The 15,693-nt window shown below is 38.2% G+C and overlaps 2 protein-coding genes across 2 annotated transcripts; one reads left to right on the top strand and one right to left on the bottom strand.

Annotated features, from left to right (window-relative positions):
* Positions 1–4,287: 4,287 nt before the first annotated feature.
* Positions 4,288–5,812, top strand: LOC141814208 (putative cis-zeatin O-glucosyltransferase). Its single transcript, XM_074702154.1, is given in 3 exon segments — positions 4,288–4,497; positions 4,499–5,073; positions 5,167–5,812. Coding segments are annotated over 3 exon segments (1,428 nt in total). The 5' UTR covers positions 4,288–4,290.
* Positions 5,813–7,020: 1,208 nt separating this feature from the next.
* LOC141815644 (uncharacterized) lies at positions 7,021–12,135 on the bottom strand. The gene is made up of 9 exons (XM_074703595.1): positions 12,058–12,135; positions 11,749–11,952; positions 11,538–11,660; positions 11,128–11,165; positions 10,955–11,036; positions 8,570–10,606; positions 8,260–8,343; positions 7,546–7,682; positions 7,021–7,407 (listed from the first exon to the last, which is right to left on the bottom strand). The coding sequence occupies exons 1-9, from the start codon at positions 12,133–12,135 to the stop codon at positions 7,161–7,163; spliced, it is 3,030 nt and encodes a 1,009-aa protein (XP_074559696.1). The 3' UTR covers positions 7,021–7,160.
* Positions 12,136–15,693: the final 3,558 nt, after the last annotated feature.

Below are 15,693 nucleotides of genomic sequence, written 5' to 3'. Positions count from 1 at the left end.
CACATGAAATTGATCTCTAATCCTCCTCTATAAATCTACGATAGATGAACATTAAAAAATGTAGTGCGTCTCCGGCCCGTATGTACAACATTCCGTCTTCAACTCCTATCTACAAAATCCCATTTGATTATCTAATTCTCAAGTTAATCTATAATTATATAATGTAGATTTCAAAATAAATCTAATGAATATTTTTTTATAAAAAATTAAATATAATTTAGGACAAATATCAACATAGCCGACTACCTATCAATTAAGGTAAGATGTCAATTAAAGTTGGATACTCCATTTAATATGAATTATATGGACTATCATAATTTTTTTATAGCAACTACTTGTTAATTTTTATATATTTTAAAAGATAATAGATAATTGCTATAATTTATAAAAGCTATATACTAGCTTCTACACGCTGCTAATTGAATCATATTCATTTGAAATATAATGATTGTATTATTTTAATTAAATTATGATTCAAAAAAGTAAAATTAAAATGATATAAAATCACTATTATAAAAGCTAATAACTATTTCTATAGTTGTAAAAACTAAACCCTAATTTCTACACTATCGGTTGATTATTATAAAGGTATTTTGGATAGTTCAAATTAAATGAGACGTCAATTTGATTTTAATTAAAAATGTGACGCTCATTTAATGACGAAAATATACATGATGGTGTCTTTTGAAATAGATCTTGTGGTTTAAGTCCATTTGCCAACCCTAACACTGGACGAAACCCTAAACCATGTCGCTCTGCCAGAATATTCAATCACTCAACAAACAAACTGAAAAGTAACAAGAATCTAAACAAAAATGTGCAGAAAAATAAGTGTTCTTCTCATCTAAATCCAACATGGCAGTGATGATTCTTTGAGAACAGCATGGCACTTACAATCTGCATATATCGATGGCCTCTTTGTTGGCTCAGATTCAAGGCAATATATGGCTCACAACATTGCATACTATGGCAAGATCTTCAGGTTTGAATGTTTCCAGTTCAGGGTTTACTAGCATGACTTCTCACTTTAATTTCTTCTGGGTGATCCAGGAATTCCTTAACCTAAAGACATGCAGCAGTTATATAACTAAGGGAAATGATACTTAGCATGAAAAATCCAACATGAATGGAGCATAACACAACCCTAAACCCTAGACCCACTGCCAATGTGAGTGTCATGCTCCATTCATCATGCTAAGTATCATTTCCTTATAACTAATTATTACAAAAAACTAGTTGCTCCAACTCTAATTAACCACTTTAATTTGTTACAAAATTACCTTCTTCTGTAAGTCAGGAGATCGATCGTGTACAATTGTTAAGGTAGCAAATTTCATTTTTGATTAAAAAACAAAAAAAGATCGATCAATGAATAGAATAATTAATAATAAAATGATGGAATCTTACAACTGTGTCACGGAGAACATGATCCACTTGCCCCAAAGGGTCAGTGTTTTCTTACTCTCATAGACATCTATTGAATCTTAACTTCTCCGTACGTTTACTTCGATTGTGCTAAAATTAATCATGTAAATTAGATATGTATATATAATACCAATTAAAAAAATAAAAAGAAAAGAAATTAAAAGAAAGAACATGATCCACTTGATTCCCACCACAAACATTATAAAAATATTAAACATGCATAAATTTCTATACATTTTATGGCAAAAAAATATTAATATTTTTGACAATGATTGAATTAATATAAAAGTAACTAAATATTTTTTATATAAAAGTTTTTTCTCGTGCCACTGAGTCATGAGCATGTGATTTGACTGATATCGAATCGAATATGGTGAGACAAGTAAAAAAATATGACGACACGAATTTTCAACTTTGCATGAGGATCATGATATCCTATTTTAATTTGTTATTAAAAAAATATTCTATCTTACGTTCAGCGTGTATAATATTCAGGGAAAAGCTATACTCTATTATTTAATATTATTATCTTTTTTTTAATTTTAATTTCTGAATTCAGGAGACACCTTACAACACTTATAATTTAATAGCTACTAAATAATTATAATTTAATAACTAATACATTTGATATATTTAACATTCAAAAATATTTATATTATAGTAGTTACGATTTTAAATTTATTATAATACATATTTAATGTGTTTAAAAATATTAATTATCTGTGATGATTTTATAAATATTATAATATATTTGATCAATTTAGATATCAAATGAGAGATAATAATACTAAATAGTATAAAATAAGATAATTCTATACATGCAAAATAATGATGTGAGATTCATTAATTAATACAATTTGGTTCATGTACAATAGTGCTTTGATGATCCCTAGCTACAGCGTATTTACAAGAATTTTCTTCCAAATGGATAACTCAATCAAAGGATACTGAGCATCTGGAATGCGCTTCCTGATTTACTCTGGTGGTCGGTGGAAAATTTCCGTGTACCCCCAGGGATTGAGTCCATGAGACTGACTGGGATTTATCTTTTTTTTTTTTTGAGATTGATACGGCAAATTATCAAAGGACGCATGTGAAATATCAAAATTTAAAATAATTAGGGGGCGTTTGGTTTGGAAAATATTTTTCATTTTCTATTTTCTATTTTCTATTTTCTATTTCTAGTTTTCTATTTGCTGATATAGTTTTCAAAAAATAGAAAATACGTTTGGTATAATATGCTATTTTTTATTTTCTAGAAAAGAAAACTGGAAAATACGTTTGATTCGGTAATCTAGAGTTAACTATTTCCATTAGTTGTATATATTTTTTATTTTTTTATTAAAAATAAAATTTTTTTAATATAAATATTTAAAAATAAAAAATAAAATATTTTTTAAAAAATAATACGATAATTTTATAGGTTTTAATAAAACCTATTTAAACTATCTAGAATTAACTGTTTCCATTAATTATATTTTTTTTATTTTTGTAACTAAAAATAAAAAAATTAATATAAATATTTAAAAATAAAAAATAAAATATTTTTTAAAATAGAAAATATTTTAAAAAATATTTTTTTTCTCCCAATTTTTTTCTCTCTCGACGCCTCCTCTCCTCTTCCTCCTCCCAACGCGACCTCCTCCTCTCCTTTCCTCCTTCCGCTCCTCCTCCTCTCCTCTTCCTCCTCCCCTTGGGCCCGGGCGACGCCTCCGGTGGCGTCGCCAGGCCCGGGCATCGCCGAACCTAACTGTGCCCGCGTCGTGTTTCGCCGAAACCAACGCCGCGAACTGTGTCAGATCCAGGCCGGCCTGTGCCGGGGCGTCCACGTCCGGCTCCAAGGCCTGGTTCGCCGCCGCTTGATCAGCCATCGCCGCAGCCATTCCACCCTTTCTTTCTCCAGACGCGACGCGAGGCGCTTGATCAGCCATCGCGTGTCGCCTTCACGTGGCGGAGGAGGAAGAGTAGAGGAGGAGGAGCACGCGGCGGGGGAGGAGGAAGAGGAGAGGAGGAGGAGAGGAGGAGGAGCGGAAGGAGGAAGGAGGTCGCGTCAGGAGAAGGAAGAGGAGAGGAGGCGTCGGGAGAGAAAAAAATCGGGAGAAAAAAAAAGTCGCGAGAGCCCGCATTTTCTCCTTCTCTATCGCGTTTTCCCATTTTCCACTATTCTCTTTTCCAAATGGAAAACATCAAAATGTCATTCTCCAATTTTCTAGAAAATGAGTTTTCATTTTCTAGAAAATTTTCATTTTCTAGAAAATGAAAATGAAAACGCGTACCAAACGTGTTTTTCATTTTTATTTTCTGGAAAATAGAAAATGAAAATGAAAAATACGCAAACCAAACGCCCCCTAAGTTTTCATTATTCTTGAAAGGTGCACCTAATTACAATTTTACTTCTATGCTTGTAAGCAACATTTTTTTTTTACTCTCTCCTTTGTATACATAAAATTTATCTTTCCTCTCTTCCCTTTTCTTTTAAATTAAATTAAACTAATTTAAATATCATTTAAACTCTAATAAATAATCCTCTAAATTTTTTTATTCTTAATTTTAATTCTAAAACTTTAATAAAAATTAAAGATATAAAAAATGGGTAATAAAACATTAAAAATATTTTTTTTCTATTTGTTAATATCTTTAATTTTTTAATATCTAATTATAAAAAATAAAAAATAAACATACAATTAATAATTAGGATTGAATTGATTAAAAAAATAATAAAAATAAAAAATCATTTTGGTAAAATTCAACATCCGCCCAAAATGTCTTTGATATTCCATGAAATCTCTCTCTATATAAGTGTGTTTGCGTTGGATTCGATCTAATATACCAACTGATCAGGAGGAAGAGCAGCCGCCGGCGCCGATGGAAACAGTAGCATGCCAGGGGCAAGTACAAGTCGACGGCACAGTGGCGGTGCTGATGGTGCCGCTACCGGCGCAAAGCCACCTCGCGCAGCTCCTCCACCTTTCGCTCTTCCTCTGCTCCCGTCCGGGACTCACCGTCCACTACGCGTCCACCACCACGCACATCCGCCAGGCCACCTCCCGCCTCCACCCTGCCTGGTCCTCTCTTCGCCAACGCCATCTCGTTTCACGAGCTCCCCATTCCTGCCTTCTGCAGCCCGCACCCGGATCCCTCCGGCACCAAGTTCCCCGCCCACCTTCAGCCCCTGTTCGACGCCTTCGAGCACCTCCGCGCCCCCGTCGGCGCGCTCCTCCGCTCCCTCTCTGCTTCCTCCCGCCGCGTGGTTGTCATCCACGATCGGCTCGCCTCCTTCGCCGCCGAGGAGGCTGCCGCCCTCCCCAACGCCGAGTCCTACGTCTTCCACTGCCTCCCCGCCCTGTTCCAGATCCACTTCGCCCGACCCTCCGCCGCACACGAGCTGAGCCGTGACCACGGCCTCACCCTCCCGTCCTCGGAGGGCATCATCACCGAGGAGTTCGAGGCCTTCGTCCAACGGCAGTGGACCCCTTCCAGGATCGCTCACGCCGCCGGGATGCTCCTCAACACGTGTCGCGCGCTCGAGGGCGAGTTCCTCGACATGATCGCGCGAGAACCCAATTACTGCGGAAAGAAGCTATTTGCCATCGGCCCATTGAGTCCGTTACCATACGTCGCCGGCGCCGGCGCCGTGGGCGAGCGTCTGTAAGTGATTTGCACTATATATGGGTTCTCTTTAATCATGTAATTTTTTTTTTCTTTTGAATTGATTAATGCCATGAAATCTACTGTCGACAGAGTGAGCTCTCACGAGTGTTTGGATTGGCTGGACAAGCAACCGCCGGCATCAGTGGTGTACGTGTCATTCGGGACGACGACGGCGATGTCCTCGGAGGAGGTGAAGGCGCTGGCGCAGGGGTTGCTGCTCAGCCAGCAGCGGTTCCTGTGGGTGCTGAGAGACGCCGACAGGGCCGACATATTCGCGGCGGAAGGGAGCGACGACAGCCAGCAGATGGAGATGGCGGCGGAATGGGAAGAGAAGGTGGGAGAGCGGGGGATGGTGGTGCGCGGGTGGGCGCCGCAGCTGGACATCCTGACCCACCAGGCCACAGGGGCGTTCCTCAGCCACTGCGGGTGGAACTCGTGCGCAGAGAGCCTCTGCCTTGGCGTGCCGATGGTGGCGTGGCCGATGCACTCCGACCAGCCCACCAACGCCGCGCTGGTGGTGGACTACCACGGCGTGGGCGTCGCGGTGCGGGCCGGCAGCGAGGCGGTGGGGTCGGAGGCGATCGCAGCAGCCATCAGGAGGGTGATGGTGGGGGAGGAAAGCGAGGGTGTGAGGCGTCGGGCGAGGGAGCTGGGGGAAGCGGTGCGGGCGGCGGTGGCCGACGGCGGAGCTTCGCGTGCCGAGCTGGACGCCTTCGTTGCTCTCATCACCAGATGAAACCTAATTCAAATTTTCTATTTATGGAACTAAATAAATTGCTAGAAAAGTCAGATCCATGTTCAAGAAGTACTTTATTTATCATGCAATTTATTGTGTAAGTCCTCGATCTGATGTCGTGTCACTCAATTGGAGGTGGTCCATTTTCTATTCCTATTTTTAGATCGCCGGCAATTAAATTATTGTCCAAGTTTTGTTTTTTTTTGTTAAAAAAAATCTATCATCGACTGACTGCCACTCTTTTCATCGACTGCCACTCTTTTAGATTCCTTGTTTGTTTAGCATGGTGCATAACATATTTTACATTGTTTGAATCTAATAAATAGATATTCTAAAATAATAAAAAAATTGGAAAAAAAATCCAGTGGATGTGTCATTCAATTTCTAGGTAAATAATCAATTTGATAGATTGAGTGAGAGAGAGGGAGTTTAGGAGTAATTTGTTTAAAGAGATCAAATCCGAATACGTGGAAATTAAAAGAATATTGTTACCAAATGGCTCTATTTCGATTAATTTTACTCTTTCAACCAGTTTCAGTTTTAGCGAGAAATATATGGTTTATGTTTCAGCTAATTAACCTCATGACAGCTATTGGAAAAAAAATCCAGTGGATGTGCATTCAATTTCTAGGTAAATAATCAATTTGATGATTGAGTGAGAGAGGGAGTTTAGGAGTAATTTGTTAAAGAGAGTAGGAAATTAAAAGAAGAGGATAAAATTTTACCTTTAAGTTTCAGTTTTAAATAATGATTCTTAAATATGTTTAACTATAGGAGGTCACCAAGTGCTTTAATATTTTTAGTTGAATTTGGCTATGGAAATAATTCACTGTTATTTATTACCATTTTTTTATTATTTTTTATATTTCCAAATTCTTTGTCAATACTCTACTTTCTCATCATTGCATCATAATGTTTAGATATTAGAGAAATTAGAGGAGACGAAAGTGAAATTTCAGTTTATTAACAATTTGAGATAAGGAAATCTACATAGATTAGTATGCTCTCACCAAATGAGCAAAACTTCTAGCTCACAAGAAAATGCAACAAGCTAACTAGTTATGCTTGAAAGGGATTTTTTTTTTGCTTTCCAAGAACATACTAAAAATTCAAATACCAATAGAAATTTGTATTAATTCATCTCGAAGTCAGCACAACTGAAATCACTACATTTCAGCAAAATATATTGCACTCTGATGAACAAATTATATGCTATCAATTTACACACACTATTTGCTAAAGAAGCTATAGTTACCTTGCAACGGATTTACCAAGTTGTACATCCCAATTGCTTGCCTATACAAGAAACTCCTTTCAATAGCCAAAACAAAGAAAAGAACAAGAGTAACTAATTTTTTGTGGCATTTTTAAGACTTCGTATTGTCATGAGGAGTTGTTGTCTTTCACTTTCCACTTCTGCAAACTTCAGGCTTATGTTAGAATATCTTTCCTGCATTTCTTTCAGTTCAGAAACCATCAATTCATTTTGTTCCTTCAGAAGCGCCATTTCACTTAATACTTTCTCCATAGCCTTCTGATCACAGGTAGAAGAAACAAAAACTGATTTGCCTTCATCTAAATCAGATTCTGCAAACCTGTAAATAACCATAATCTGGCATGCTTTTAGTAAATTTTTCATGTTAAGTTTTTTCAAATAGCAACTTATGGAATAGGTTGTAAAGTTTCAATTTACAAACCAAGTAACTTAATAAAGGCATTATATGATCATTCACCTTCTCTGTGATTCTTTATCTGTGAGATTAATGTTGTGCACGCATCCTTTGTCTTCCTCTGGCTGTTGCAGATATTCCATATGGCATTGAACATTGTTTCTAGTGAATCTCGGTATCTGATGAAAATTCTTGTCATCCTGAAAAAAAAAACAATCCATGAACTGTCTTCACTCAGATGAACATACATGTGTTTGTGTATTGTTTAGGCATACTGCCATGTACTGGCAAAATACAATCTACACAAATTCCAAATTAAATGAGCCAGTACTTCATTGACCATTCTTCCGTATTTAGTTATGTGATGTTTTGAACCCAATGTATGAGATGTAAATGAACATACTCAAATGTATTAAGAAGAGCAAAATCATCTCCAATATCTTCACCTTTTAATAACTTGACCTCGGAACAAAGTACAGGATCGACAGACAAAACAATTTCAACTGATCATGTACTGATTGTATAATCAAAAACCAAAGAAAAATGCATAGAATACCCCATTGGCAATAATGGAAATATGGGTTGTGTTTGTGTATGTGAAATCATGAAATTCAGAAGAAAAATAAATGAAATGAAATTTTAAGTTAGTATGTGCATGTTAATAATTAAATTAGAAAAAATAACATTATATTATACTTGTATAGAAATTAATTTGTGAGAATTCAGAAACTGCCTTAGGTTGTAATCCACCTAAGTCATATGCTTATCATCAAGTACGTGAATACTTCTTTGCATTACTTCAATTGTATTGCTTGGATCCTTGTATGAGTCCTTAACCAATGAATCAATTAGCTCTGGTCCCTATTGAACAAGCTTATGCAATATCATTTTGTTTGTATAACTGTGTTCATCTGCACATTCATGGAAGTGTTTCTGTTCTGCACTCATGTTTTGTGGTGTTCATGCCCTAGATCTGTGTATCTATGTGCTACAATGAATTGGATGATCAGTTATGTGAGCTACAAAATATTAATTTTCATCTCATGTGGAAATTTCCATGCTAAACTGAAATCATGTTGGTCCTTACATTTGTACTAGTTGTCTTGTTGCATTCACTTTGTTCCTCCAAGTCGGTAGTCATCTGCTTTTCCTCCCAAAGACCATCTGAGGCATGCTTCAATAAATTCTGCTTTAGTATTTGGTTTGGTGCTTCGGATTTCATAGTATCAAGAATAGCATCTCCATCATCTTTTGTATGCCTGAGATCATTTATGTTCACCAATGATTTACAAACTTCTATCTCTTTCTTAAGAAAATCAATTTCCAGATTTCTGTCTTGCAAAGATATCTCACTTTCAATGAATTTTATTCTTAGTAGCTCCATCTCAACTAGCAACTTTTCTTTTTCTCCATTCTGTTCCAAGAGAAAAGATTTCTCTGCTTGGAGGGTTGCCACTTCAGATTTGAGTAACTGCAATTCGCTTATGAAGTTTTTTTGCAATGCTTGCTCAGATAACTTATGGTTGACTAATTCTTTGCTCTTATCTTTTAGTTCCAAGCTCAACCTTTCTACATCCCTTGACTTGATACCTATTAGACCTACTAGCTGCTTGAGTTTCACTGGGAACTTCTCCTGTAATAACACCATATCTTTATTAGATTTCTCCAAAATTCTTTCCAAGTTGCCTTTTTGTGATTGCAACTTGGCATTTTCTTTAAGTGCTTGCATGACTATCTTCTCATTAGCTTGAAATGTAGATAACATATGTGCAGAAAGATTCCTGAGTTCCTCTCGAAGCCACTCAACACTCTTGGAAATGTTCCATTTAGTATTTCTCAATGCCTCTTCTGCTACTATGGCTCTTTTCTCTTGCTCAGTTTTAGCTAATGTGATGGTTGCTAGATCTGCTTCGATCACTCCGGTTTGTTTCTGAAGTTCTTTCTCCAATAACTCAACCTGTAACTCAAGATCACTGATAATGGATAAATGTGCAGAACACTCATATTGCATCCTGAGTTGTTCACGTAATTGCATTTGCTCTAGCTTTGTTGTGGCATCATGGTTTTCCTGTTTCAAAATTTCATAATCCAGAGCAAGTTGTTCCATTTGCATTTCCAGCTCTTCACAATTTTTCCTGTAAAATTCTGCTTCATTATTGAGATCAATTATCTTACTCTCCAGTGAGTAAGCAATCTTCATGTCACCATGCTCATTTATAAGTGCAACCAATGCATACTCCTCTTCATTGTCACTTACAGAAATTGTTTTGGGTATCTGTTGCTTGCATTCAGATTTCTGCAGATGTGAAGGTCCATTCCCAAATTTAGTGGGTTTAAGATCCAAATCAACCGTGTCTTCCATTTCCATTTTGCATTTTGCACATAGTGTCTCTTTATGCCTCTGTTCCAACATTCCCTCTAGATCTTTCACAGCAAGCACCAACTCAGAGTTTGCTTTTTGTGTCATTTTTAGTTGCAAGCGAAGATGGACATTCAGATTTTTCTCATGATCTAGCACTTGCTGAATTTCTTCAAGTAAGGAAAGATGATCATCTGTGTGATGCTGCAAACCAGTAGGAGTTGTGTCAAACTTTCTCTTCTTTTCTAAGATCTCGAAATCATCACATGCTCTTTTAAGTGCATCTCTCTCTTCTTTTAGGTCACTCATTTCCTTCAAAATGTCTTGCCCTCGTTTGTTCTCCTTGATGATTTGCTTTCGCAGAGTCTGCAACTCCAGATCTGATACTTCCAATTTTCTAGTTAAAATATCTACGTCACTCTTTAATTTCTCAAAACTGTCCTCTGAATCGCGTGATATCTCATTCAAACCACCATCACTCGAACTGCTTGTGGATGCATCTGAACTGAACGTCGTCATTTTAGAAGTGTCATTGTTGGTAAGAAGAGGCAACAAGAAGTTAGCAGAATCCCTTTGAACATTCTTGCACATGATACCATTCTCTTTTGGTGCATATATTCCTGAACCAGTATCTGAACCTGAAGCTGACATGGCATCGAAGGTGTGTGACTTTTGGAGGTTTCCATTGGAATCAGCATTGTAGAGAGGGATGCCCCTGCTTGATGGGAACCTGACTGCGGCCTGATTGTTTATTTCTGAACCATCCTGCAGAACAAATATCATAGTTCAGTTCAATAATAATCTAAGAGGGTTCAAATGCAATGGGAATGAGCTATCTCTTTCTTATAGAAGAAATTAATTATAATACTATTACCATAACTGTTAAGGATTTGCCTTGTAAACGACCAAACATGTCCAAAAAACAGCTATGAGCATTTGAACATTTGGAGGAGATGAGATTCATTTAGGCATTTTTTCATTGGGAGTCTTTTAATTATCAAGTTGGCAGTCCTGACACCATAGCTATAACAATCTCAAGGAGAAAGTTTGTTCAAATAAACATTTGCTTGCAGTAACAAAGTGTATGAAAAAAGAAGTGTTAATACAGTTCACCTCATCATCACACTTGCTTAACTGAGACTCCAATGTTCTTCTTTGTCGGTTCATGGTCGCTTCTTCAATATAGTTTCCTTCCCTGAAAAAAGGGTCATGGAGATTAATGATCAGCCAAATCTACCCCTACAAAACGTATTCCTCCAACCCCACTAGTATTGAAAAGAAGATACCTTCCTTCATCATCACCCTGCAGCCTCTGGATGGTTATCTGTCATTTTGAGCAAAAGACAAACGATCAGGAAATGCACAGTTAGAACTAAATACTTATTCAGACACACACACAGAGAGAGATCAAAACAAAACGAAACACAAAAAAAAAAAAAAGAGGAAGAAAATGGGCTACTGGTGTCCATTGCTTCACAGGAAATGCATGATCTTATCCCCCTTCCTTTTTCACTTTTGTCTAGTAACAATATGATTCGAGAAAATAATAAAGATTAAAAAAAAAAGCAAAATAGGGTTTGAACTTTGAAGAGACTGACAGCACGAGAGAAAACTTGTGATTTGAGTTATTCTGCATTATGGCAAGCAAGGGCAATAAAAATCAATGCTCATCAATTCTTAAAGTTTCAATGCTCACACGTAAAGAAGCTCCAGTGTTCGATCCCTTCAGAGGAAGAACAACAGAGGATGGCCTGAAAACATCAGTATAATCTGCTAGGTTGATGCTTGCCTCCCCCAAAATTTCGGCTTTGCTCGATCCCTGCAAACCATTTCCCAAACTAATCGTCATTGATTCCACACAGTACACAACAAAAAGCAAAACCGAACGATTGAAGAATCTTTCGTACAGCGACGGCAACCACCAATCTGTAGACTTTCTCATCCATCTTTCCCGTCTTTGGATTCCGGACAAGCTTAGCCACCTCGAAAACCGGATTCACCCAGTCGCAGGAGCCCTCCACCACGGGTACCCTTTCCGATCTTGCCGTCGGGCGGCCGGCGTCTTCTGGGATCATGGTCACCGTCACCGCCTCCCGTCCCGTCGGTTGCACCTACCAAAATGTAACGGCACGGCAAAATCCATTACCCTCAGTCAAAAAAAAAAAACTCTCTAAAAGATCACATTTTTGTTTATTTCTTGGCAATGCGACACTGACCTGCGTCGCACGGAACCGCAGTTTGAACACAGCTTTGGTCTTGCTCTTCTCGCTCTTCCATCGCGCCGCCTTGAACATCTTCGTTCTCGGCTTCAGTTCTCCATTCTGGCAGCTAAATGCAGGGCGATAACCTCACCCGACACCAACTTCTGCAGAGGAATCGGCAAGTGGATTTCAGAGATCGATCGATGTCAGTAATGCAAGCGGATTTAATTCAGATGTTGACTCACCAAAAGGCCAGGGCGAAGGGGGCGGCAATCATCAATGCGATGGCCAGTGAAGGCACCAGAGATTCGAAGAGAACCAGAAAGCAGATCTGAGGACCGAGCTCTTTGCGATCGCTTTCGGTCCCTTTCACCGTTGACAAGCGGAAGCGGAAGCAGAGCAGCCGTTTGAGAACAAAAATGAGAAGTTTCTGCTCAAAAATAATTAAAATATACAATTTTTGCTAATTTAATATGTGGAAAAATTTCAGTTTACCCCCATAGCTTGTCTGTATATATATATTGCCCCTTCTATGTTTCGTTTTTCAGTTTTTTTCTACTTCTTTTCCTCCAAGTAAATGTAATATTGACTCTCTCTTATATCAATAAGACAGTAAAGGTTTCAAAAGTTTAGGGGATACTTTGTGATGATGTCTTTCCTTACCTTCGCCTACTTTACTGGCCTGTTTGGATGAGGTAAGAGAAGGTTCATTAACGGAAGGGAAAAAAAAAGAAAAAGAGAAAAAGAAAAGTATTTATGTTCACCTTGTTTGAGAGGAAGGGAAGGTTTATTAACGTAATATGTGTTACCTTGTTTGGGAGGAAAGGAAGGGGAATAAATGTTAAATGTATAAAATTATAAAAATGTCCTTACTTCTTAAAATAAATCTATATGTGAAAAAAATATGTATAATTCATTAAATCAATATAAGATTTTTTTTATCAAAACTACCTCATGCCTTTTTCAATGGGCTTCCATGAGCCTAAAAAGGTTGGTTGTTTGAATGAGCCTCCATGAGCCTTTTTCAATTTATTCTAATAGTTGATGATAAATTTTTGTTTGATCTAATTGATCACCTTCCAGATTAATTGAATATATATAAAATCATGATATGTTTGTACGTATAATTGTGGACGTCAGAAATAAAATAGTATTATTTTATAATTATTTTTTATTTTTTATTTATGATTAAATCATTTAAGATTTTTTTTAAAATTTAAGGGTTAAATTATAATATTAAATAAAAAATTTTAATTATTCATAGGAGGTGTAGGGTAAAAAATACAAGATAATAATCTGACACAATCAATATGAAAAAAAACAAAAAAATAAAAAAATATTATTTTGTCCGTAATTGATTCGGGTCAGGACTCTTTTGACTAATCCATCGCCTAAATCAAACTTTGCAAACATACGCTGCCTAACGACTTACCCTACAAAAAGTGGTGCTATGGTAGTGTCAGATTTAACTATGGTTAATGCGAGGCATTTGCTGGCCTTGGCTCTCACAATTGATCATGTGCACTACTTTGCCTTACTTTACTTTTGGGGTATGATTGAGTTATTTATTGTGAAGTAAATTTATTAAAATAAATAAGGATCGAATTTTGACAAAGTCGAGATAATGTCTTTTTCATAATAGTCAACTGCAGCTTTCTAATTTATCTCCTCATAAATGGTCGTGAGATCGATCATGTGAGACTACTGGAGTGGCGAATTCCATATTTACTAAAATGTATTGCTTTGCCTCCTTCCGTATTTAGTTGACAGTGTAGGATCGATACACGCGCTAGAGGGGGGGTGAATAGCGCGTGTCACTTTTTCTCAAAAATCGTTCGTTCTGTACAAAACTCGCAGCAGAATATTAGAAAACACAACACAGGGGACAGGCGAGATTTACTTGGTTCCTAACCCCCCAGGGTTAGTACGTCCAAGGCCTAATCACGGGAGGCGTCCGTCCACTAATAGTCTCCTTTTCGAACCGTGTTCGGAGGCGGAGCAACCCGTCTTACAGTCCAATAAGCAATACAAGTAAATGATAATAGAAATGACAAGTAAGAAATAAAAAACCAAACAATTTGCCGTCGATCCGGAAGTACGAGCACCGCGATCCGGAAGTACGAGCACCGCGTACTCCTCCTGGATCTTCCCCGGTAGCACGTGCCTGGTCTTGTTCGCGTTCGGTAGCAGTTCTGGTTGGAAGGCGGATGTTAGAATCGTTGATTTCTGGCTGCTGCTCGAAGGCTTCTTTTATAGCCCGCCTGAGTCGACTCAGATGCCCAGCTGGGTCGACTCCAGCCTGCGTGGCAGATCAAACTTTATCCCGTTCAGTCGATTTCCTCTCTGAGTCGACTCATCTTGCTTCCTGGGTCGACTCCAGCTTGCGTGGCGTCAGCGGCGATAACTTCTTGACTCTGCGTTATCCTGAGTCGACTCAAAACCCGATCTGAGTCGACTCAACTCCAGTTTGACCAGAGTTGACTTTGAGCTTGACTTTGCGTTGACTTTACTCGCTTCACCTCTGCTTTTTCCTCTTGCTTCCAGCTCCTGGTTCCTGCAAGACAAGCATACAAGCAAGCAAATACAACGACCTAAAGTCTTACCTAGTGGGTCTAACTTCAGATTTCTACTGAAATCTTGGGTTAGCCTAACCCACTCCATTCTGGAGAATTCATGCCAACCAAGTCTTCCAGACTTGTTGGACTTGTGCTCGGCTCTGTCCTAGCCCCCCAGGATTTTTGCTGCGGTTCGGTTCTCTCTAACCAACCCAGACTTCTGCTGCGACTAGGTCACCTAGATCAGCCCAGACTTCTGCTGCGACTCGGTCACCTAGACCAGCCCAGACTTCACCTGGTGCACTCAGGACTCTGCCAAGACTTCCGCCTGATCCTCCAAATCAGGACTTTCCTTTGCCTAGCCTACAACTAGGACTTTCCCTTGCCCAGTTTCACTCACCAGGACTTCTTTGCCCAATCGTCCAGATCAGGACTTCCACTACCTAGTCTAACCGACTAGGTCTTCTTGCTCACTTCCACACATCCAAACATCAAATCCTGTTTGGATCAACCCTTGGTCAAACTGACCAGACTTAGGTGTATTGTCAAATATCAAAATTCTAGACAAGATCTTAGTGCATCTTGCACCAACAGACAGTGCCATCGGAATTTGATTGAGTTGCCATCGGAATTTGATTGAGTTGGTTATTATGGAATAGATTTATCAAAGTGGATAAGAGTTGAATTTCCTTGAAGATAAAGTAATATTTTTTTTATAATAATTAATTATAATTTTTTAATTTATTTTTTAAAAATGATCATGAAATTAACGATGTAGAACCGTTTAAATGATAAATTTTAATTTTGATTGAAGTATTCCGTTGGCAGCAAAAAGGGCGAACACACCATGCACTGCCAGCGAAGCCTGGCCATGGAGGCTGAAGCACACAGTGACTAGTGACATGTGCATGATGCACATTGTGTGTCATGCCCATGTTCTTATCTCCTCGTGCTTGGCGCTGGACCTCTTGGTTGGCTCGCTGCCTTACAATATCACTATCTTAATTATTTTGGTTCCAACATGGTCCTCTATTACAACCATGAGCCAGGGATGTTCTCATAGCTATGATACATTGATAAGAAATAGAATAAAATT

The sequence above is a fragment of the Curcuma longa genome, chromosome 21 (assembly GCF_044706935.1).
Source record: "Curcuma longa cultivar G26 ecotype Majalengka, Jawa Barat chromosome 21, ITB_CL_G26_1.1, whole genome shotgun sequence".
Classification (NCBI taxonomy): Eukaryota; Viridiplantae; Streptophyta; class Magnoliopsida; order Zingiberales; family Zingiberaceae; genus Curcuma; species Curcuma longa.
This window is presented reverse-complemented; position numbering and strand designations above follow the sequence as displayed.